Here is a 25,995-nt window from a genome sequence, read left to right as displayed (position 1 = left end):
GTACAGAGGCCCATTATCAGCAACCATCACTCCTGTGTTCCAATGGCAAGTTGTGTTAGCTAATCCAAGTTTATCATTTTAAAAGGCTAATTGATCACTAGAAAATCCTTTTGCAATTATGTTAGCACAGCTGAAAACTGTTGTCTGGTTAAAGAAGAAATAAAACTGGCATTCTTTAGACTAGTTGAGTATCTGGAGCATCAGCATCTGTGGGTTCGATTACAGGCTCAAAATGGCCAGAAACAAAGGACTTTTTTCTGAAACTCGTTAGTCTATTCTTGTTCTGAGAATTGAAGGCTATTCCATGCGAGAAATTGCCATGAAACTGAAGATCTCATACAGCGCTGTGTACTACTCCCTTCACAGAACAGCGCAAACTGTTCTATAGAAAGGGGAGTGGGAGGCCCCGGTGCACAACTGAGCAAGAGGATAAGTACATTAGAGTGTCTTATTTGAGAAACAGACGCCTCGCAAGTCCTCAACTGGCAGCTTCATTAAATAGTACCCGCAAAACACCAGGCTCAACGTCAACAGTGAAGAGGATAATCCGGGAAGCTGGCCTGCTAGGCCAGCAGTTGTTTTAGTGAAGGTAGTTGACGCAAACTAGCCACTTGCGAAATGCACTCATTAAAAATAACCTCTGTGATCTCCATATTGCTAGCCACTATTTTGTGTATGGGGTATGTGGCCAACAAGTGAAGAAGGCAGTGATGCAGGCAGTTTCTCTATGACAATCTGACATTCTATTACGCACAGACATTACGTGTTAAGCCGGTACATTGGATACATAGTGGGAGGTGACTGGGTTAGATTTTTGTTATATTTAGATCACCCCAGCAATAACCATGCGTACATCTCAGGTCTCTGCCTCCCTTTAGGGTCTTTTCCATTTCCATTTTGGTGATTTAGCATAAACTCTTATGCAGAGCGATTTACAGTTAGGGTTAGGTGACAGTTTTCCCCTGTGATGTTTGTTCATTCCTGCAATGCCTGTGCATAAAGATGAAAGCATGATAAAATAATCTAATATTTCTGATTCATGGAAAATAAGCAGATGCGATATACACAGAAGAGGTGAGTCACAATCTGTGTGGCTGTCTATGAACCCGCGAGCCACTGACGTACTAGCAACATCTGTGTTAACGTGCTAGCGACAACACTCTAGTGGAAAACATGCTTACAGGTAGGAGCAAACCTGTACCTGGGGATAAAGGGATTAACACCTCACAGCGACCTTCCATGACGATCATACCAACAACAAAACTACACATGTGAAGACATAACCTCGTGGAATAAATGTGACAATAAATGTAAAACTGCAAATTCGATTTTCACACGTGAACGCTTTTCCCTTGTGAAAATGCAATCAAACATGTGAGAGGTAGATTTTCACGTGGGAATTTGTCTTACATGTGGAACTGCAAATTTGATTTTCAAATGTGAAAATGCTTAAAACGTGAAACGACATGTGAGATACCATCGCATGTGAAGTGTTCCAAAACCAGATGATTTCACATGTGAAAGGATATGTGATCACATGTGAAAATCCACATGTGAAACTTGATGTGAACTTTCATTACATGTAAAGTGTTCCAAAAACATGATTTCACATGTGAAATATCACATGAAATTATGTGGTTTTTCCGTAAAGGGTGATGGATGGATAAATAGATGGGAGTAAGAGAAGGGAACACATAAGCAAAATAGGAGGTGTCTGTCTGGTTACATTTAGCCTTGTCGGACTACATATGCTAGTGATTCGATGAGTCGTTTTTTTCTCCCCAAAGATTTAAAACTTCAGTGAAGACATCCAATCCTCACTATGTAAATGAGAGAGGTAGAGACGCTGGAGGGATTTGAAAACCTAGCACAACCCCAAACACGATTCTGATAAACTAAAACGGAGATAAAACGCAAAGTTGGGACGCTGCAGGCAGTTTAAAACTAATTAGAGCATGTCAGATTGGAGGAGGCAAGCAGGCAGCCCTCATATAGCTGATAACATTACTCCGGGCTGTGGGAGAAAAATGTGTTACTTATTAATCAAACAAAGGGGACTGTAATTTGTCCTGCACAATTTTTACAACTGCAGGCAGCTATGCATCATGGGCTGCCAAAGAAAAGCCCCTGATGCATAGCGATTGGCTTAGAGAAAATCCTCCCCTTAATTTCACGGAGGGGGGTCAAATGTTTTGTAGCGACCAGCACAGGCTGTGTGTATAATGTGTATTGCTATTAGTTGGTCGTGTTGTACTTACCTGTACCCAGGGTCCAACATGCCAATCAACCTGCTATCTGCCAATCACAGGAATGCCTGAAATGTTCTGATGCCGGGCATCCTGGTGGATGGTGTAGTGGAGTGTTTGGATGTGGGGGTTAGCAAGGGGATGGAGCATTGCAAGTTAAGACCATGTTTAGCCATTGTTGTCTCTCTTACGTCTGGTCTTCACAAGAGAATGTCACGGTTGTTTTATAGGGTAGCTTTCATTTATTTGGCGTGGGCTATGGCCAAACAGTAACCGTAAATTCGTAATCTCAATCCTCGGTCTGGACAAATGTTCATGTATGATCTAGGCAGGTCATTACATTGGTATCAGAAGTAAAAACGGAGATAAGAGTTAGCCACCTAGCTAGCTGACTACCGTAGCTAGCTAACATACGTGACATCGGGGGTTGAAAATGCTTTGAGGGATTCCGAAAGTGAAGCAGGAGGTAGGGGACGACTATGGCCAAGGAGGTGCATGTGCATGGACGTCGGAGGATCTGGCTGAGGAGATCACCAGGGCATAGGAGCACAGAGGCCGCTTAAGGGAGACCCCACGAATGATGTCGGCCGAAGCGGGCATGAGCACTTCGTTGACTGTGCTTCGTGAGGATTCTGGTGGGCGGACCGAAGGGGTGACGTCGACGCTGCGGGAAGAGGAATCGGGGGCTCAGGATGTAAACAAACATGGCGGCACCCAGTTCCCGGCTGCGTCCGAATCTGTTAAGACCCAGAAGTATTTCCGGTGAGGCGGATTGGGAAGCTTTTCATGCTCAGTTTGAACTGTTAAACTCATTTAGGGGGTGGTTGAATGAAGAAAGGGCACTGCAGTTGGCTTTATGCCTGACGGATGAAGCTCTGTCCTGTTTAATATTGATTTGCCCCGAGGACAGACGTGATTATGGGGCTTTACTGGGAGCACCGAGGAGGCGCATTGGACAGTGTGTACAGCCCGGGCTTCTGCGCTCAGAGCTGTGTAATAGACGCAGGAAGCCTGGAGAGCCACTAAGGGTGCTAGCTAATGACATTGAGAGCCTCTCTCGGCGGGCATATGCTCACATGCTCCCCTCCATGCAGAGCGAGCTAGCACAGGACCAGTTCATCCAGGCGCTTTCTCCTACAGAGCTGTGCATACAGACCCAGCTGGCTCATCGTGTGGGCTGGGGCTTCAGCTGTGGCTTTGGTGGGGGTGCAGGGAGACAGACCCACTGTGCGGGCTGCGGGGCAGAGCAGTCCAGAGCCGGAATAGCCTGCATGGGTGGCTGTAATGACTTAACTCATTCGTGCTGTGTCGCCACACGAATGTCCCCATGTCCCCCAGAGCTCAGGGAAACGGCTCAGGGTCCTCATAGACTGGGTAGTGCGGACCCCTGGCTCGCTTTCCCAACCACCACCATCTTCAGGAGGATCCCACCAACACAGATGGGGGAGCAAGGATCCAAGTCCCCCAGAAGCAGACGAGGGCAAGCGGATGGAGCCTGTTGTTGTGGTTGGCCAGACCTGTGTTAGGGACTTTTTTCATGTCCCTGTCACTGTGGAGGGGGTGCACTGCTCTGTCCTGGTGGACACTGGGTCCATAGTAACCCTGGTGAGGCCGTATATTGTCCAAGGTTGGATTCAGATTGAGCCAACAACTGTGCAGCTCCACACAGTCACAGGTGAGCTGGCACACATGAAAGGGAAGGAATAATGCCCTGACAGTAGGGGGCAGGACTATGAGTCATCCTGTGTGGGTGGCAGTTGTGCAGGGACCTTGTATCTCAGGAGACCTAAATGGGGGCACACTGGGCAGTCACCATGGCCCCCCATAATGTCACATTCACACAACTCAACAACCCCTTTACTACAACAGTTAAAGCAGCAGAGACTCATGGCTGCCCCCCCTCCCAACATCTGTCTGTGACTTTTCTCCAGCCCCCTGTCACCTACGGCGTGTGTTACATTCCCCAGCTACCTCCATGACACATCCTCCGTGAGCCCGGGCCACGCCCCCCCCCAGCCCAGCTACCCCAGATGGGAGAGGAGAGGACACTGGGTTGTGGGTGAGGAACTGTGTTGGTCTTGACCCCGAGCAGCAGGAACAGTTGTGGCAGTTACTGTTTGAATTCAGAGACAGTTTTGCGCTGAGTGAGGAAGAAGTGGGTCAGACTCATCTGGTGCAGCAAGAGATCGACACAGGTAATGCTTGGCCCATCAAGATGTGTCCCCGCCGTATCCTGCTGCCACACCAGGAGGCGAGATGCAGCGGGCAGACTTCATCGAGCCCTTAGACAGCCCCTGGGCGGCGCCAGTCGTCATGGTTCCTAAGAAGGGGTGCAAGCCCCATACCACGTATCAATGAGTCGCTGGACCTGGTTAGGGGGTCCTCCTGGTTCTCCTCAATAGACCTCCGCAGTGGCTACTGGCAGGTACCCCTCTCCTCAGAGGCCAGAGCCAAAACTGCATTCTCCACTAACAGAGGACAGTGGCAGTTCAAGGTCCTGTGCTTCTTCCTGTGCAAAGCTCCAGCTAATTTTGAGCATTTGATGAACAGCATGCTGGATGGAATCCCCCGACAGCAGTGTCTGGTATAACTCGACAACATTCTCGCACATGTCAGCTCCTTCCAATCAGCCCTAGGGGTGCTACGACATGTACTGCAGAGGGTGGCTGCCACAGGCCTGAAGCTCCACCCCAAGAGGTGCCACTTCATCAGGAGATAATTGTCCTTCTTGGGCCACCGAGTGGTGAAGGAGGGTATCAGCACCATGGAGGACATGGTGGGGGCTGTCCAAGACTGGCCCACCCCCACCGACCAGCATCAGCTGAAGAGCTTCCTGGGCCTGGCCTCGGGAGGTTTGTACGGGGCTTCTCAAGCGTTGCTGCTTCCTGAACCGCCTGCTACCGAATAACAAGGCCTTCACTTGGACAGTGGAGTGTCAGGAGGCCTTTAATGCTGGTTGGGGGAGTTTTAGCCATACGACTTCACAGTGGTGCACAGTGTAAGGGCATACCACTCCAACCCCATGTCTCATCAGCGCTGTACTGCAGACGGAGCCGCCACTGTGAGCGGAGAGAGGGCCGTGACAGAGAGCTGTGTGCAGGGAAGGGGGTCTGTGCCACAGTGTGTCGGGCGAATGGGCCTGTCTGCTGTGAGTTGCAGAGTGTCGACGTGGCTGAATGGGGACGGAAGCAGGGACGGGACACAGACCTACAGTCAGTGCTACAGTGGGTAAAGGCACAGCTAAGGCCACCATGGGAAAAGGTGGCAGAGCTCTCACTCGCGACCAAAGGGTTGTGATCAAAGTTTGAGAGACTGCGGCTGGCTTGGAAGGAGTCAGCTATGTGAGAGGAGAGGTGGCAGGTGGTGGTCCCAAAAGCATTGCGGGAGGCTGTGCTCCAGAGCACTCATGGGAGGGGGGGGGGGGACTGGACACTTTGGGGTTACATAAACACTCCACTGCCTTCGTCAGAGCTTTTACTGGGGGCAGCACAAGAGGGACGTGGAGGACTTTTGCAGCTGCTGTGACAACTGCACAGTAAGAAAGGACCCTCCAGGCCGCTCTCACCCAACAGATCCCAGTTTGGGCTCCCATGGAGAGGGTGGGAGTGGATGTAGTTGGGCCGTTCCCCACCACAGACAGTGGAAACCGCTGGGTGTTCACAGCCATGAACTATTTCACAAAATGGCCCGGAGCCTATGCTCTGCCTCACCAGGAGACAGAAACCATTGTTGACGCCCTGACAGCGGGGATGTTCGGCAGGTTTTGAGCTGCGGAGTCCATCCACAGCGACCAAGGCAGAAACTTTGAGTCACCATGTGTGAGAGGCTGGGTATGCACAAGAACCGTACTACTCTCTCCATCCTCAATGTGATGGCCTTGTGGAACGCTTCAACAAAACACTTGGACAGCAACTGGCCATCGTCAGTGCCAAACACCAGCGTGACTGGGACAAGCACCTGCCTATGGTCCTCATGGCATGCCGCTCCGCTGTCCAAGACTCCACCTCCTGCACGCCTGCCCTCCTCATGCTTGGGAGAGAGAGCCACACCCCTGCAGAGATGGCGTTTGGTTGGCCCCTGGATAGCCTTACTGTTCCCCCGGGCCGGAGTATGCCCGGAGACTCCAGGACTGCCTGGATACAGCCCACACCTTCACCAGATGTGAGGCAGGAGAGGAACTATGACATGCACACCCGGGGAAGGCACTTTGTGGCTGGGGAGCTGGTCTAGGTCTACAGCCCCTTACGAAAGAAAGACAGAAGCTCCAAGTTGGACAGCCACTGGGTGGGGCCCTGCAGTGTCCTGGAGAGGGGAGGGGAGGTTGTTTACTGGGTGCAGCGTACTCCCAGGGGGAGAAAGGTGGCACTGCACCGGGACAGGTTAGCCCCGTCCAGAGGGGCCTCTTCTCCCCAAACCCCAGGGACCCCCACAATTCCCCTCTCTGGCAATGACATTCTCCAGGCACCCACCCCCAGATGCTGCAGACAAGGCTCCAGAAAGCCCACTCCCCCAGTCTCCCCCCCCTGTGTCACCGCGTGGTTCCACGGACTACATTCCCCGTTCCCACATCCTTGTCCCCTATATACCCTGGGCCCCAGAGGGGCAGCCCCCTGCCACAGACTGAGCCCCTTGTTTCACATCTGGACACTCTGTGACCATCACGGCCACGCAGGCAAAGGAGACCTCCGGGTTCGTTCAGAAACTCTGTTTGTTCCCTGGGACAAGGGACTTTGTGGTGGTGGGTGGGGGGGCTGTGTAGTGACCCGCACAGACAGCTGTGTGTTATGTCTTATGCTATTAGTAGGTTGTGTTGTACTTACCAGTACTCAGTGTTCGCGGGGTCTGACATGCCAATCAACCTGCTATCTGCTAATCACGGGAATGCCTGGAATGTTCTGATGCCGGGCATCCTGGCAGTTGGTGGAGTGGCGTGTCGTGGTGGGGGATGGAGCATTGCAAGTTAAGACCATGTTTAGCCATTGTTCTCTCTCTTACGTCTGGTCTTCACAAGAGAATGTCACGGTTGTTTTATCTTTCATTTATTTGGCGTGGGCTACGGCCAAACAGTAGTCTGTGTGAAGTTGGGTTGAAAAAACGTAAATTCGTAAACTCAAACCTCTGTCTGGACAATTGTTCCTTTATGATCTAGCCAGATCATTACAGTATCTTTCTTTTTTGGAAGAGCACAGCAGGATGTGACATTAAACCAAATATAAACAAAAATAGGACCGTAAAATAAAGTGTACTGGCTAAATTGTCTAATATAATTGTCCCAATGCAATTTCCATCCTAATAATTTTGCCACAATGGGGAGTGGTGGAAGTATGAAAACAAGCATTTCGCTACACCTGCAATAACATCTGCTAAATATGTGTATGTGACCAATAACGTTTGATTTGATTCGTATAGTTTTGACTGATACAAATGAAATGTCCAGAGTTTGACTCAAGTTGAAACACGATGATCAATACATTTGTCGTTATTCTCTTTACAAAAAAATCAAAAGCAAAATGTAACAAAACGGATTCTGATCGAAAATGCAAATAAAGCCCCGGACGGACACCCGTTTTCTCTCTATCTAAATGAATGCAGCTCTTTGGGTGTTACACACCGTGAATCATATCTTTGGCGAAAGCATCAAAAAAGTGACACATAAACCGACACCAGGCTATACACACTTACACTTTTTGGGACCACAGGAACACTTCTACTGTACTCACCGGCGGTGACATTGCTGGGTGTGAGGGTCAGATTCCACAGTGCCAATGTACGTGCTGAAACACAAGAGGAAAATCAGATATTAATGCACCACTAAAATATACAGGAACCGCATGAATAAAACCATGTGACATTTACAATTCATTTATCGTCCTATTCAGGTTTGACACGAAGATTGATATGTGTCTGATCAATGCTGACAACAAAAAAAGAAAGAGACTCATGTCATAAAAGTCTTGGAATTATCTTCTTTTGTATTCTGTCCCCCATTGACCTTTAAAAAGGTGTTACCAGTCAACATAGACAACTGGCACCCAAAACGCAACACTTGTGAAATAATTTAAACAGTCGTACAAGGTGGAACACAAGAGACAAAAAGCGGAATCGTCTTAGATTAACATCTGCAGGCAAATGATGCTCGTCACTCTGTATCCAACTATTCCTTACACCCCATTCCCCTTATCCCTCACCCACACCCTCATCCCACTCCTCTCCCCTTACATTTCCACAGCACTTCATTTCATGCTATGCATAATATATACATGGAAATATTCCCTTTTTCTCTCCGGCATATGCTTTGATGTACAGTTGCATTATTCAAATAGTGCAGGGTACCTGGCACCCATGGAGCATGTTTCGTTTGAGCCAGGCCCACATCGCATCTCATCATGAAGGAAGCCTAGCACTCATGACTGCCAAATAGTTCCTTCCAAACATAATTTCATGCCTGTCTACCTTCTCTATTCCCCTCACTGAACTTAGATCAAAGGACAACTGGACAGAGAATTCTGTCTATGTAAATAAAACAAATATATACTCAAATATATATAAAGTACAGGCAGTTTGGGCTGTTTTTTTAATAAGGCGATAAAAGTCAGAGGCAGTCTCACATGAATGGACAGACCGTTCTTTCATTTCATCTTAGATCCTCCTCAAGTCCTGAGCCGGAATATAGAGGTCACACAGCACACTGTAGTGGCTCAAACACACAACCCATTTCATCCTCAAACCTCTGCTAACTGTTTTCCATGACACATGCTGTATCTTTGGTGTATTCACATCCCATTTTGGTGGGAGTCCATGTTCATGTTTGGTACATTGGCCTTGCTAGATGGCCATGTAAATGTTGAAGTGATGGTTGATAGTTACGATGCATTTTCACAGCCCCCAAAAGGTATCTCTTAGGCTCTCAGTCTGTTCCCCCTAACTGCCTCTGTGGTTGCCATCCACTGACATAAAACAAGTTGTCCCAAGAACACGATTTCAGCATAAACGGTTGTGTTATGTTCAGAGAAAGACACATGCAAAGTATCCAAGCACTTAGCACGCATGCACACACACTGTGAGCACTGTGAGAACATGCGGTCTACTAGTTAGAGGGTAGGTCACACAGTCAGCACACACAGCATGTGGGATACTACATTGATAACACAAGTCCTACAATCCATCCTCAGAATTAGTCTATACTAGAGGAACTCCCCGGGGACGTACTCACTCGTGATGACTGTGTCCACGCTCCACAAACATTACCATAACATCCTCCCCTAACAGGCTCTGGACATGGCTTGTGACAGTCTATCCTTTATAAATAGTTATAATTAGAGAAGCTGCACCCTATGGTCCCTGGTCAAAACTAGTGCACTACATAGGGTGCCATTTGGGATTCAGACAATCATTCCAGAGAGACTTCAGGCCCCTAGTGATCCTATGCCCTTGGTTAAGGGAGCTTTCAGGTTCAGTGAATCTCTGCATGGGTAGATAATAATTATGTCAAAGGACCAGGCCAATGAGATAACATGCCCTGCAACCTATACAGGCTCAGAGCCAATACAGTGCAAGCTGATCTCTGTGATCTCTAGAAAACCCATAGAGATACACAGTATTGAATTTGCTTTTCCATCTCAGTAAACAATTTTACAGTAATGTATATATTCAATGGGAAATCTAATATATCACCCATCTCTAAAGACCGAGCCCCATCTCATGATGTTCTTCTGTACAGTAGCAGAGGTCAATGCCCTCTATTCTACCAGTGTGGCTGACTGAACGCAACTGAAGAGAGGTCAAAGTCACCCTACTGTAGCTCTCAGAGTGTACACTTCACACTGGTCTCAAAAACTCTATCAAGAAATCAAACATCTACGAGAGACAGGCGCCACTCCTCAGTGCACTGATGGTACTGTTGCCTCTAAACCAGCTACCATAACAATAGCCAACAGCATACCATCCTGCATCCCTCTGCTGGCTTGCCTCTGAAGCTAAGCAGATTTGGTCCTGGTCAGTCTCTGGATGGGAGACCAGCTCCGACTAAAAGTGTGTTGGAGGACCAGTGGGATGCACTCTTTCCTCTGGTCTAAAATAAAATATCCCAATACCCCAGGACAGTTATTGAGGACATTGCCCTGTGTAGGGTGTTATCTTTTAGATGGGATGTTAAAACCTCTTTGGGCTAGGGGGCAGTATTCGGAAGTTTGGATGACTGACGTTCCCAAAGTAAACTGCTTGTTACTCAGGCCCAGAAGCTAGGATATGCATATAATTGGTAGCAGTGTATAGAAAACACTCTGAAGTTTCTAAAACTGTTACAATAATAACTGATATGACAGGCAAATACCCGAGGAGAATCCATCTAGAATTATTTCTTTGAGAACACAGGCTATTTCAACGCTAGTCTGGGATATTCAAAGGAATTCCTCCCAGACAGCAGTTCCTATGGCTTCCACTAGATGTCAACAGTATTTAAAAAGGGTTTCAGGCCTGTTTTTTTTTTTAAATGAGCAAGTAGTTGTAGTTTTTCTAAGGCGTCCCACGTTAGGACTCCAGTCTTGTGGTGCGCATGATTGAGGGCGCGCACTTCGTTATTTATCTCCGGTATTGAACATACTACATTGCATCTTAACTTTTACTTTTATTTACATATTAGGGTACCTGAGGATTGATTAGAAATGTTGTTTGACTTGTTTGGTTGAAGTTTACCCGTAACATTTGGGATTCCTTTGTCTGCATGTTGAACGAGTGGAACGGGTGGATTACTGAATCAAATGCACCAAATAAACTGACTTTTTTGGGATATAAGGAAGGACTTTATCGAACAAAACAACCATTTGTTGTGTAGCTGGGACCTTTGGGATTGCAAATAGAGGAAGATCTTCAAAGGTAAGTGATTTATTTTATCGCTATTTCTGATTTTTGTGACGCCTCTGCTGGTTTGAAAAATGTTTTTAATGCTGTTGTATGCGCTGTCCTCAGATAATCACATGGTATGCTTTTGCCGTAAAGCCTTTTTGAAATCAGACAACGCGGTTAGATTAACTTCTTGATGCACCCATCCCGTTAGCGGGATCATTTTCGTCAACCACCACTGAATTGCAGAGCGCCAAATTCAAATTAAATTACTAAAAATATTACATTTTCATGAAATCACAAGTGCAATATAGCAAAAGACAGCTTACTTTGTTGTTAATCCACCTGGCATGTCAGATTTCAATAAAGCTTTTCGGGGAAAATTAAATTACTAATTACTACCAAGCGTTTATGTAAGGACATCTCTCTCAGGAGACAAAATATTACAAACAGCTAGCAGCCATGTGGATTGGTCACGAAAGTCAGAAAAGCAATAAATTAAATCGCTTACCTTTGATGATCTTCGGATATTTGCACTCAAGAGACTCACAGTTACACAATAAATGTTCCTTTTGTTCCATAAAGATCATTTTTATATCCAAAATACCTCCATTTGGTTGGCGCGTCATGTTCAGAAATCCACAGGCTTGAGCGGTCACGACATCGCAGACGGAAATTCCAAATATGATCTGTATTGTTCGTAGACACATTTAATTTTTTTTTATAATCAATCCTCAGGTTGTTTTTACAATATATAATCGATAATATGTCAACTGAGAATGTAGCTTCTTCAATAGGAGAGAGAGAGTAAATGGCTGCTCCAAGCTGTTGCGCATACAAAACGCTGCTGGCACCCAGCCATACAATGATCTTTCTCACTCATTTTTTTAAATAAAAGCCTGAAACTATGTCTAAAGACTGTTCACACCATGGGGAAGCCATATGAAAAGGAATCTGGTTGATATCCATTTAAATGGAGCAAAGGCAGGCTATGGAACATGGAGCTTTCAAAATAGAGGTTAGAGTGTTTTCTGTCCTAATCTGACAATTATATGCATATTCTAGATTCGAGGGCCTGGGAAATAGGCAGTTTAATTTGGGTACGTTTTTCATCCAAACATCAAAATACTGCCCCTACACTCAAGAGGTTAACCCCAGTGTTCTGGCTAAATTCCAAATCTTGCCATCATGGCCACCTAATTATCCCCAGCTTGTAACACTTCCCCAGGTTGTTGCTGTGAATGTGTTCTCAGTCAACTTTCCTGGTTATAAAAAACATACCACTCGCATACATGCTGTGCTCACGCATTCATTCATGTGACGGGTTAACCCACACACACGTTCCAGTGATTCATGTCACCGTTGACTGGCGTGATGCAATTTGACAAGTTTATTGCTCAATTAATGAACCATGACTCATGCAAACTGCAGATGTTAGAAACAGAGCCTAAAACAATTGCAATCATCTTTTTACACCATTTCAAGTAAAATCAAGCTTTTTGTTCTCAATAATAGGCTTACTGTGATGATTGATGGATAGGCAGGCTAGGCAGTACCGCTCTCTCTCTCTCCCACACACTGAAAGGTATTAGTAACTGTGTGATGAGTACAGGATAAGCTCTGAAGATAAGAGATCTAACCCAGACAAATCAGGGATAAATACAAATAGGCCAGAATGTAGGAATTACTTATGGTAGTCATTTAAATAACTTTTTTAAGGGGACGTTCAATACTACAACCAATTCAACAACTTGTTGGTGTAATAGCATTGATAAATCATGGCTGTGGTGGCATCTTGGCCTTCAGTGGCCCATTAAGGGGAGACAGACACTGATTCAGGAAATCTGAGATGAGATGTTAATCACTGTTTGATCCGCATACTTTCCCTAAGCTTCCCTCTGTTTAATGGGCACACATATCAGAGATGGATGGAGCCAGGGAGAGAGAGAATGAGACAGAAAATGAGAAAGAGGGAGAGAGAGAGAGTACTCTCTTGACATGTGAAAGGGAGGAAACATCCTCTATTGCAGATAGCAGGATACATGGTGAGCATTGGTGGAAAGGAAAATCAAATCCATCGGAAAACATGCTCTGAATCCTGAGAATGGAATGACAAAGCCTATAGAATAAACGACCAGTTATACAATTATGGGGGCTGTTTAATATCTTACTGGATGCATTACGTTTACACAGCAGCAAGTAATAATGTGAGGGCGCCGCTGTAAATAACCCCATTGAATAGTCACCATGGACACAGACACACACACACACCCACACCCACAAGTTTGATATGTCAACGTCTATTACATTTACATTACATTTAAGTCATTTAGCAGACGCTCTTATCCAGAGCGACTTACAAATTGGTGCTTTCACCTTATGACATCCAGTGGAACAGCCACTTTACAATAGTGCATCTAGGTCTTTTAAGGGGGGTGAGAAGGATTACTTTATCCTATCCTAGGTATTCCTTAAAGAGGTGGGGTTTCAGGTGTCTCCGGAAGGTGGTGATTGACTCCGCTGTCCTGGCGTCGTGAGGGAGTTTGTTCCACCATTGGGGGGCCAGAGCAGCGAACAGTTTTGACTGGGCTGAGCGGGAACTGTACTTCCTCAGTGTTAGGGAGGCGAGCAGGCCAGAGGTGGATGAACGCAGTGCCCTTGTTTGGGTGTAGGGCCTGATCAGAGCCTGGAGGTACTGAGGTGCCGTTCCCCTCACAGCTCCGTAGGCAAGCACCATGGTCTTGTAGCGGATGCGAGCTTCAACTGGAAGCCAGTGGAGAGAGCGGAGGAGCGGGGTGACGTGAGAGAACTTGGGAAGGTTTAACACCAGACGGGCTGCGGCGTTCTGGATGAGTTGTAGGGGTTTAATGGCACAGGCAGGGAGCCCAGCCAACAGCGAGTTGCAGTAATCCAGACGGGAGATGACAAGTGCCTGGATTAGGACCTGCGCCGCTTCCTGTGTGAGGCAGGGTCGTACTCTGCGGATGTTGTAGAGCATGAACCTACAGGAACGGGCCACCGCCTTGATGTTATTTGAGAACGACAGGGTGTTGTCCAGGATCACGCCAAGGTTCTTAGCGCTCTGGGACGAGGACACAATGGAGTTGTCAACCGTGATGGCGAGATCATGGAACGGGCAGTCCTTCCCCGGGAGGAAGAGCAGCTCCGTCTTGCCGAGGTTCAGCTTGAGGTGATGATCCGTCATCCACACTGATATGTCTGCCAGACATGCAGAGATGCGATTCGCCACCTGGTCGTCAGAAGGGGGAAAGGAGAAGATTAATTGTGTGTCGTCTGCATAGCAATGATAGGAGAGACCATGTGAGGTTATGACAGAGCCAAGTGACTTGGTGTATAGCGAGAATAGGAGAGGGCCTAGAACAGAGCCCTGGGGGACACCAGTGGTGAGAGCACGTGGTGAGGAGACGGATTCTCGCCACGCCACCTGGTAGGAGCGACCTGTCAGGTAGGACGCAATCCAAGCGTGGGCCGCGCCGGAGATGCCCAACTCGGAGAGGGTGGAGAGGAGGATCTGATGGTTCACAGTATCGAAGGCAGCCGATAGGTCTAGAAGGATGAGAGCAGAGGAGAGAGAGTTAGCTTTAGCAGTGCGGAGCGCTCCGTGATACAGAGAAGAGCAGTCTCAGTTGAATGACTAGTCTTGAAACCTGACTGATTTGGACCAAGAAGGTCATTCTGAGAGAGATAGCGGGAGAGCTGGCCAAGGACGGCACGTTCAAGAGTTTTGGAGAGAAAAGAAAGAAGGGATACTGGTCTGTAGTTGTTGACATCGGAGGGATCGAGTGTAGGTTTTTTCAGAAGGGGTGCAACTCTCGCTCTCTTGAAGACGGGAGGGACGTAGCCAGCGGTCAGGGATGAGTTGATGAGCGAGGTGAGGTAAGGGAGAAGGTCACCGGAGATGGTCTGGAGAAGAGAGGAGGGGATAGGGTCAAGCGGGCAGGTTGTTGGGCGGCCGGCCGTCACAAGACGCGAGATGTCATCTGGAGAGAGAGGGGAGAAAGAGGTCAGAGCACAGGGTAGGGCAGTGTGAGCAGAACCAGCGGTGTCGTTTGACTTAGCAAACGAGGATCGGATGTCGTCGACCTTCTTTTCAAAATGGTTGACGAAGTCATCTGCAGAGAGGGAGGAGGGGGCGAGGGGGAGGAGGATTCAAGAGGGAGGAGAAGGTGGCAAAGAGCTTCCTAGGGTTAGAGGCAGATGCTTGGAATTTAGAGTGGTAGAAAGTGGCTTTAGCAGCAGAGACAGAGGAGGAAAATGTAGAGAGGAGGGAGTGAAAGGATGCCAGGTCCGCAGGGAGGCGAAGTTTTCCTCCATTTCCGCTCGGCTGCCCGGAGCCCTGTTCTGTGAGCTCGCAATGAGTCGTCGAGCCACGGAGCGGGAGGGGAGGACCGAGCCGGCCTGGAGGATAGGGGACATAGAGAGTCAAAGGATGCAGAAAGGGAGGAGAGGAGGGTTGAGGAGGCAGAATCAGGAGATAGGTTGGAGAAGGTTTGAGCAGAGGGAAGAGATGATAGGATGGAAGAGGAGAGAGTAGCGGGGGAGAGAGAGCGAAGGTTGGGACGGCGCGATACCATCCGAGTAGGGGCAGTGTGGGAAGTGTTGGATGAGAGCGAGAGGGAAAAGGATACAAGGTAGTGGTCGGAGACTTGGAGGGGAGTTGCAATGAGGTTAGTGGAGGAACAGCATCTAGTAAAGATGAGGTCGAGTGTATTGCCTGCCTTGTGAGTAGGGGGGAAGGTGAGAGGGTGAGGTCAAAAGAGGAGAGGAGTGGAAAGAAGGAGGCAGAGAGGAATGAGTCAAAGGTAGACGTGGGGAGGTTAAAGTCGCCCAGAACTGTGAGAGGTGAGCCGTCCTCAGGAAAGGAGCTTATCAAGGCATCAAGCTCATTGATGAACTCTCCGAGGGAACCTGGAGGGCGATAAATGATAAGGATGTTAAGCTTGAAAGGGCTGGTAACTGTGACAGCATGGAATTCAAAGGAGGCGATAGACAGATGGGTAAGGGAGAAAGAGAGAATGACCACTTGGGAGAGATGAGGATCCCGGTGCCACCACCCCGCTGACCAGAAGCTCTCGGGTGTGCGAGAGCACGTGGGCGGACGAAGAGAGAGCAGTAGGAGTAGCGGTGTTGTCTGTGGTGATCCATGTTTCCGTCAGAGCCAAGAAGTCGAGGGACTGGAGGGAGGCATAGGCTGAGATGAACTCTGCCTTGTTGGCCGCAGATCGGCAGTTCCAGAGGCTACCGGAGACCTGGAACTCCACGTGGGTCGTGCGCGCTGGGACCACCAGATTAGGGTGGCCGCGGCCATGCGGTGTGGAGCGTTTGTATGGTCTGTGCAGAGAGGAGAGAACAGGGATAGACAGACACATTTACATTTAAGTCATTTAGCAGACGCTCTTATCCAGAGCGACTTACAAATTGGTGCTTTCACCTTATGACATCCAGTGGAACAGCCACTTTACAATAGTGCATCTAGGTCTTTTAGTAGTCTATTGACACCAGCCATCCCCCGTCAATGCGCTGACTTCTAAACAGCAGTTCTTAGAACAGTTTATTGAAGTGGGCTGAGACGATTGTGTTAAACAAAGTCGATGAGTTCTCTCTGCATTAATTGCTTGTCTATTAGATCCTGAGTGTTCTTTCTCAGCACTGCAACAACCTTAATTATAAGCCACTACCGCCATGTACACCTCCTTTCTCTGCTCATAACAATTTATCACAGTATCTTCTTTTTCTAGGTCAAAGGGGTGCTCATAAAGCCTGTGGATCAAAAGGATATGGATTATTCTTGCTTTCTACAAAGCTGTTCATTGCAACCAAATAGTGGCTAATGTGTGTCTCGTCCTTCGATATCCCTTCAAAATCACGTGTAGCTAATTAAAGAGCTGGGCACTGTGTGTGTGTGTGTGTGTGTGTGTGTGTGTGTGTGTGTGTGTGTGTGTGTGTGTGTGTGTGTGTGTGTGTGTGTGTGTGTGTGTGTGTGTGTGTGTGTGTGTGTGTGTGTGTGTGTGTGTGTGTGTGTGTGTGTGTGTGCGCGTGGGTGCGTGTTACTGAACCCTTTGATCTTTAAAGGGAGAATAAAATAGCTTATTGCATTAGTAGTGAATGGCTTCCATCCAATTAGCAGGCTTATTCAAGGGAGACAACATCAATACTATCAATACTGCAGCTTCATCAGCAATTTTGCACAGATATACTATATTTCGGCATCAACGTAAACTGCTGAACTGGCTATAACCTAAAGTTAAGGTAGCAGAGAAATACTTTCAGCAATAATAAGTTATTAAAATACTGAGCTATATTGTATGCAAACATTTATTTTGTTCTATGCTAATACAATTACTCATAGAAGTAGATTTTGTTTAACAAGTAATACATTTTTTGTATATCCCCAAGCACACATCAAAATCCACAAATAATATTTTAATTGGCCACAAAATCAACATTTTGCATTGGCCATCTCAGTCTCCGAACTTGAAACCCAATGAAAGCTGGTGGTTTGAATTGTAGAGGGTGGTGCAAAAACACAGACGAAGGGTACCAAGGATCTAGAAGGAGTTTGTATGGAGGAATGGTCTAAGCTGTGTGTTCTCTAACTCATACAACAGCTCAGTGCCATCATCTTCGCAAGGTGAGGTATTGAAAACAGGTGGGTCAATAATTTTGACCTCTATGTTTTTGAAGAAAAAAAAGAAGATATTACTTGTTAAACAAAACATCTTTCTCTGAGCAATTGTATTGGTATAAAATAATATAATTTCCCACCATTTTTTGGAACATACAACGTAACTCAGTATTTCAATTATTTATTTTATACAGTCATTTTTGCACATCTTTTCAAGCGTGTCAATAATTTTAGAACCCCAATGTATTTGCAAAGCTTTAGTCTTGTCAGAGATCGTCACATTTTGTATTTTGCGTTTTGTATTACACTGGGCTGAACTACACACCAATGTATTTTCTAACAAGATACTTTCGAAGTCTGTCATTTCTATTTTCAAAATACTTTTCCATACCATTTTTCATATAGCTGTTCACAATTTGTTGTCCCCTTTCACCCTACATTGGTATCAAACGTCTGATGGCACTATGGTGTGATAAGAGGGTCTGCTAAATGTACAGTGCATTCAGAAAGTATTCATACCCCTTTTGTTACGTTTCAGCCTTATTCTGAAATGGATGAAATTACTTTTTTTTCTCATCAATCTACACTCAAAACCCCATAATGTTTTTTTAATGTTTGCAAATGTAATACAACTTAAAAACAGAAATACCTTATTTACATGAGTATTCAGACCCTTTGCTATGAGACTCGAAATTGAGCTCAGGCGCATCCTGTTTCCTGTTTCTAACTTGATTGGAGTCCACCTGTGATAAATTCAATTGATTGGACACTATTTGGAAAGGCACACATCTGTCTATATAAGGCAACACAGTTGACAGTGCATGTCAGAGCAAAAACCAAGCCATGAGGTCGAAGGAATTGTCCGTAGAGCTCCGAGACAGGATTGTGTCGAGGCAAAGATATGGGGAAGGGTACCAAAACATTTCTGCAGCATTGAAGCTCCACAAGAACACTGTGGCCTCAATCATTCTTAAATAAAATACATTTGGAACCACCAAAACTCTTCCTAGACTTGGCCCCCCGGCCAGACTAAGCATTAGGAGGAGAAGGGCTTTGGTCAGGGAGGTGATCAAGAACCCGATAGATAGTCACTCTGACAGAGCTCCAGATTCCTCTTTGGAGATGGGAGAACCTTCCAGAAGGACAACCATCTCTACAGGCCTTTATGGCAGAGTGTCCAGACAGAAGCCACATGACAGCCAGCTTGGAGTTTGCCAAAAGGCATTTAAAGGACTCTCTGACCATGAGAAACAAGATTCTCTGATGAAACCAAGATTGAACTCTATGGCCTGAATGCCAAGCATCACATTTGGAGGAAACCTGGCACCATCCCGACGGTGATGCATGGTGGTGGTAGCATCACGCCGTGGGGATGTTTTTTGCGGCAGGGACTGGGAGACAGTCAGGAACAACGGAAAGATGAACGGAGCAAAGTACAGAGAGATATTTCATGAAAACCTGCTCCAGAGAGCCCAGGACCTCAGACGAGAGCAAAGGTTCACCTTCCAACAGAACAACGACCCTAAGCACACAGCCAAGACAACGCAAGAGTGGCTTCAGGACAAGTCTCCGAATGTCCTTGAGTGGCCCAGCCAGAGCCCAGACTTTAACCCGATCGAACATCTCTGAAAAGACCTTAAAATCGCTCTGCAGCGACGCTCCGACATGCAATCTGACAGAGCTTCAGAGGGAGAAACTCCCCAAATTCAGGTTGGCAAAGCTTGTAGCATCATACCCAAAAAGACTGGATGTTGTAATCGCTGCCAAAGGTGCTTCAACAAAGGGTCTGAATACTTAAGTAAATTTGATATGTCCCCCCCCCCAAAAAAAATTTGCTTTGTCATTATGAGGTACTGTGTGTAGATAGATTAGCATTTTATATCCATTTTTTATCCATTATAGAATAAGCCAGTAACGTAACAAAAATGTAAAAAGTCAAAGAGTCTGAATACTTTCCGAATGCACTGTATATCAAAAACATTCGATTTGAAACTAGACCTATGACAATACCCAGTGTGCTTTTCAGTTGTTACTTTTCACATATACCTTTAGATTTTGGTCATTTAGCAGACACTGTTATCCAGAGTAACAGTGCATTCAACTAAGGTAGAGTAACACCAACATATCACAGTCATGGCAAGTAAGACATTTCTGTAACTGTTACTGAGAATGTTGTTGCTGTTTGGCTGGCTACTTGCAGATGTAATTTTGTATTTAAAAATACAGAATACATGTATTTGAACTAAATACAATACTTTGCAAAAGTATAATATTTCATTTTAATACATAGGTTTTTAGGGTATTTTGGAGTAGTATTTTGTCATTGTAATTTGTCATTCATGCCCATCCCTAAGATGTGTTTTCCCCTTTCATGTAGAAGTTGAAAAGACAAGGAAAAAACAACTCTGATGGCTGACAGAGGTGTTCCCATTCGTCGTGTGTCATCTCAGAACTTTTTCATTATTGATTTCCCAAGAGTTCTCTAGAAGAAGGTGGTGACGCCATGACATGAGAATGACAGTTGAAGAAAGAAAAGGTTACATTTCTTTATTTGTGAACTCTAAATCCAGCAATATTTCTGACCTTTTCCTCTGAAAAAGACACAAAATAACCTATAACCTATGTATGATGAAGTGTACAGTCGTGGCCAAAGGTTTTGAGAATGACACAAATATTCATTTTGAAAGACTCTGCTGCCTCTGTTTGTATGATGGAAATTTGCATATACTCCAGAATGTTATGAAGAGTGATCAGATGAATTGCAATTAATTGCAAAGTCCCTTTTTGCCATGCAAATGAACTGAATCCTAAAAAAAAACATTGCCACTGCATTTCAGCCCTGCTAGAAAAGGACGAGCTGACATCATGTCAGTGATTCTCTCGTAAACACAGGTGTGAGTGTTGACGAGGACAAGGCTGGAGAGGCTCTCATACTGATTGATTGTTATTTTTGTGTGTTGCACACAAATAACAGACTGGAAGCTTCAAAAGGAGGGTGGTGCTTGGAATCATTGTTCTTCCTCTGCAATCATGATTACCTGCAATGAAACACGTGCCGTCATCATTGCATTGCACAAAAAGGACTTCACAGGCAAGGATATTGCTGCCAGTAAGATTGCACCTAAATCAACCATTTATCGGATCATCAAGAACTTCAAGGAGAGCGGTTCAATTGTTGTGAAGGCGGCTTCAGGGCGCCCAAGAAAGTCCAGCAAGCGCCAGGACCTTCTCCTTAAGTTGATTCAGCTGCAGGATCGGGGCACCACCAGTACAGAGCTCACTCAGGAATGGCAGTAGGCAGGTGTGTGTGTATCTGCATGAACAATGAGGCGAAGGAGGATGGCCTGGTGTCAAGAAGGGCAGCAAAGAAGCCACTTTTCTCCATGAAAAACATCAGGGACAGAATGATATTCTGCAAAAGGTACAGGGATTGGACTGCTGAGGACTGGGGAAAAGTCATTTTCTCTGATGAATCCCCTTTCCGATTGTTTGGGGCATCCGGAAAAAGCTTGTCTGGAGAAGACAAGGTGAGCGCTACCATCAGTCCTGTGTCATGCCAACAGTAAAGCATCCTGAGACCATTCATGTGTGGGGTAGCTTCTCACCTAAGGGAGTTTGCTCACTCACAATTTTGCCTAAGAACACAGCCATGAATAAAGAATGGTACCAACACATCCTCTGAGAGCAACTTCTCTCAACCATCCAGGAACAGTCTGGTGACAAACAATGCATTTTCCAGCATAATGGAGCCACTTGCCAAAAGGCAAAAGTGATAACTAAGTGGCTCGGGGATCAAAACATCAATATTTTGGGTCCATGGCCAGGAAACTCCCCAGACCTTAATCCCATTGAGAACTTGTGGTCAATCCTCAAGAGGCGGGTGGACAAACAAAAACCCACAAATTCTGACAAAATTCTAAGCATTGATTATGCAAGAATGGGCTGCCATCAGTCAGGATGTGGCCAGAAGTTAATTAGTCAGACGAATTGACAGCATGCCAGGGCGGATTGCAGAGGTCTTGAAAAAGAAGGGTCAACACTGCAAATATTGACTCTTTGCATCAACTTCATGTAATTGTCAATAAAAGCTTTTGACACCTTATGAAATGCTTGCAATTATACTTCAGTATTCCATAGTAACATCTGACAAAAATATCTAAAGACACTGAAGCAGCAAACTTTGTGATTCTGTTATTCTCAAAAACTTTTGACCACGACTGTAGAGGAAATATATTTTGCATCCTTTCTACTAACCATCTTTTAACAGACTGGGTAAAAAGGAATCAAAGAAGTGATAAAGATAAATATTCACATTGAATCCCATTATAAACACTATCATGGTGAGTGAGAGATATGGATGATTTCATCCTTGATATGACTAGATAATGTGCTTGACATGATTTTCTCGATGCTTCGTGGATTAAGCTCTTCACCTTTCATAGCCCTCTGTACAGCCAACTGTACACCTGTCTGAAGGTTTGTGCTACAGGTCAAACTGTTGTTTCATTACAGGTCAAATGAGTCTTGAATCTTGTCATTCAAACCCTCATAGTGTTGGAAGCCATAAAGACGGGCCTACGAAGTGTGCTCCATGACCTGACATCTCTTCCCCATGCAGTCTCTGATAACTTAGAGATAATCCATCATAGATCTTATCGGATCTGAGCTCCACCAATGTCCTCAAACACACTGCGTATACACATACAGCACAGAGCAATCGCTCCACATAATCTTTTTGATTGGCCTTTGAAGTGAAAGTGAGGGGTGAAGGGTGCGAGGGGTGGGAGGACTAATCCTTATGGAAAAGAATATGCAATCATCACAGACTACTCCTAGATTGATACGGAGGGTAACTGAGGTGCAACTCTATGTCCCATCACCACCACAGACGATTAGATACTGTTTTTTTTTTTATTTTTTTTTATTTTTTTTTTATTTACTTTTCTGCTCTTTTGCACACCAATATCTCTACCTGTACATGACCATCTGATCATTTATCACCCCAGTGTTAATCTGCAAAATTGTATTATTCGCCTACCTCCTCATGCCTTTTGCACACATTGTATATAGACTGCCCATTTTTTTTCTACTGTGTTATTGACTTGTTAATTGCTTACTCCATGTGTAACTCTGTGTTGTCTGTTCACACTGCTATGCTTTATCTTGGCCAGGTCGCAGTTGCAAATGAGAACTTGTTCTCAACTAGCCTACCTGGTTAAATAAAGGTGAAATAAAAAAATAAAAAAATAAATAAAAAAGACAGTCTTGATAAACTGTTCATGCAAAAAGATCCCACAGCCTATGGAAATCTCCTGCCCACACTTTTGTCATGTAGTCAAGTCAACTTCAGACAATGCCTACCCTATTCACTCTATAGTGCACTAATTTTGTCCCTATTCCTTATATTTTAAAATGTAACCTTTATTTAACTAAGCAAGTCAGTTAAGAATAAATTCTTATTTACAATGACGGCCTAACCCGGACGTTGCTGGGCCTATTGTGCGCCACCCTATGGGACTCCCAATCACGGCCAGATGTGGTACAGCCTGGATTCAAACCAGGTACTGTAGTGATGCCTCTGAGATGCAGTGCCTTAGACCGCTGCACCACTTGGGGGCCCATATACTGTTATGCACTACTTTTTCCAGATCTCTATGGGCCCTAGTCAAAATTAGTGTACTTTAAAGCCAATAGGGTGCCATTGAAGACACATCCAATGTCTTTTTATAACTGAAGGGTGAACTGTGATTTGTGATGGGCCAATTGAACCATCTAGGAACAATAAGAATGGCACTACTGACAGAGGTAATAGCACATCTCACAACAAGCCCTTATATCTGAGTGCATGTCGGTACTTTCGTCTCATCACAATTTCATCTCGGAGTGTCTTCCTTTCACCTCAACACAATTTCATCTGAAATATCTCAAGTGCTCTCTGAACAAAGCTACTGTACTGTATACCGTATAGCTCACTCTAGGAAAGTCTTAAAGAGCAACTAGACATAAAAAAATGAAATACATTTTTATTTTATTTCTCTGGTTGACAATGGCCTATGTTGCATCGATAATAGTCAGAAACATTGATTATTGTTAAAAACATGTACTACAAAGTGTAAATAGCATAATTATGGTCATAAAGTCAGTATCTTCCAAAACTAAGATTTGCGAGATTTATGGAAGCTGTTATGTTCCTAGATCTATTAGATATTTGAGGGTTGGGTTTTGATTTCGATCATGCCTACTTGCCCATTCACACGGATGGTAACGCCTACGGAGAATTGTCATGCACGGAGAAACAGCTATGCTGATTGCGCTCAATCTAATCATTTGATAGAACCCACAGACAGTGACAGACCTGCCCACATTACAGAGTGCCTGGGACTTGTTTACATAAGACAACACGTCACCAATGTTATGTTGAAAGACCACTTGGCCCCTAAACTTATTGTGTGGAAACTTGCTGATGTGTTTGATAGTAATCACTCGAGTCTGCCACTGTTTTGGGCAAAATTACAAATGGAGACAATGCGCACATGCATCTCAACTGCCATGATTCAATATTCAAAAATTCAGAACCCATTAGCCAGCACCTTGTGTCCCACCGCAACATGTTTAGTAACATGATTCCCTATGAAACACTGCCAGAGAGACACACACTCTGGTAATAGATAGTGAGAAAGTTGTAAAAACTAAAAGACACCAAAACACTTTGCCACTCACCAGTGACTTGATAAGCTTTTGCTTGATAAGCTGATTTTGCTAACTTGCCTGCCTGCTCAAAGTGCCTTCTAGCTACTAGCTAGCTTTATTGACAACCACAGAGACGGAATTAACTAGTAATTTTATGCACTGGTTAACAGTGTGTACTGTAGCTTGTGCTTTATTTCACGATAGTTCGACAGCTTCCTGAAGTTGTAGACATGTTCTCTCGAGCGTAGTAGCAGCTGACTCGATACTGCAGTGCACTTCTAGTTTCCATGCAAAAAACAATACTTGAGAAATACTGCACCAGACACCTTAGCTAGATGTCAAATTGTGCGACTAAGACCTCTTCTGCAAAACTTTTAAGTTACTTATATATTTCTTGATTTATCTTAATTAATTCAGACTACACTGAGGGAATTGTTTTGCTACCGTGACTCAATAAGGACAAACAACAATAACTACCAAGGTACAATATAGTGAACATAACACATCCACCTCAAACCATACCTACGAGAAGCAGAAAAACACATGCAGAATCAGTGTGTTCAGCCCCCCCATTCCAAAAAGTCATCCTAGGTGATTGGGACTATAGAGTGCACATGGACTTCGATTGGGAACACATTCTTGCCCAATTGCATTCTTGTTTCCCACTGATGCTGTGGACTGACAAATAATGACTGTTGTTGCCTATGTACAGTATTCCACCAGTGCCTATTCCGTGATGGGAGGAACTCAGAATGATTAAACTCCCTATTTAACATGATAGACCATCAAAAATGTTCCTCCACCATATTTCCTGCCCACATAGAAAACTGTCCTTATACGATTGGAGGAGGGCCTCACCAGTGAGATTGGTGGACAGCAGTAGCAGTGTATCGCAGGTCAGGTCAGCCGTTGTCCCGGAAATCACCACAGCCCAGATGGTCAACACCTGAACAGGAAAAGAGAAATAAATAAAGAGAAAACAAGTCTAGTCAGTCTATTTCTGGAACTGGGGTAAAACCAATTGTTATGTGAAAGACAGATGACATAAGTATAATACTGATGTGAATTTCACTGTCGACTTGAGACGAGGGAAACATAGGCAGACACTGTATCTAGTGCCTAGCATCAGTCAGCCTACCTCCAACACAAAAAGGCTGACAATATCCCCAAGTTCCCAATAGTGCCCTTCTATGCTGTTCACTGAATTAAAAAATTATGTTAATTTATCAAATTAATTGACTAATCAGACATACTCCCAGTCTCAGCATCATAAAATACTGCATTCATTTTATATGTTGGTTTTATGCACATAATTTACATGTTATTTATATACACTATTCCCTGATGTACAGTATAATGAACAACCAACGTAGTTATAACTTTCAGGACTGGTTCCATTGAACCTGAAGTACAAACGTTAATGTACATTATGTCATGTAGGCTATAAAGAATATATTCCCATGTATTGCACCCTTTCCCTTATGAATACCCTGGCTATTTACATACCTAGGGAAACATATGCAGTAGATACATAAATATCCCTATAGGCCAGGAGTCATCAACTAGATTCAG

At 45.1% G+C, this 25,995-nt stretch overlaps 1 protein-coding gene across 1 annotated transcript in view; it reads right to left on the bottom strand.

Annotated features, from left to right (window-relative positions):
• The window catches only part of LOC115104025 (corticotropin-releasing factor receptor 1-like), a 164,294-nt gene that overhangs the window by 78,001 nt on the left and 60,298 nt on the right, over nt 1-25,995 (bottom strand). Inside the window, exons 2-3 of the mRNA XM_029625164.2 lie at nt 25,282-25,369; nt 7,967-8,020 (exon numbers count right to left, since the gene is read on the bottom strand). Coding sequence (XP_029481024.1) covers nt 7,967-8,020; nt 25,282-25,369 — 142 coding nt within the window. The remainder of the gene's footprint in view (nt 1-7,966; nt 8,021-25,281; nt 25,370-25,995) is intronic.

This window comes from Oncorhynchus nerka, linkage group LG21 (assembly GCF_034236695.1).
Source record: "Oncorhynchus nerka isolate Pitt River linkage group LG21, Oner_Uvic_2.0, whole genome shotgun sequence".
Classification (NCBI taxonomy): Eukaryota; Metazoa; Chordata; class Actinopteri; order Salmoniformes; family Salmonidae; genus Oncorhynchus; species Oncorhynchus nerka.
This window is presented reverse-complemented; position numbering and strand designations above follow the sequence as displayed.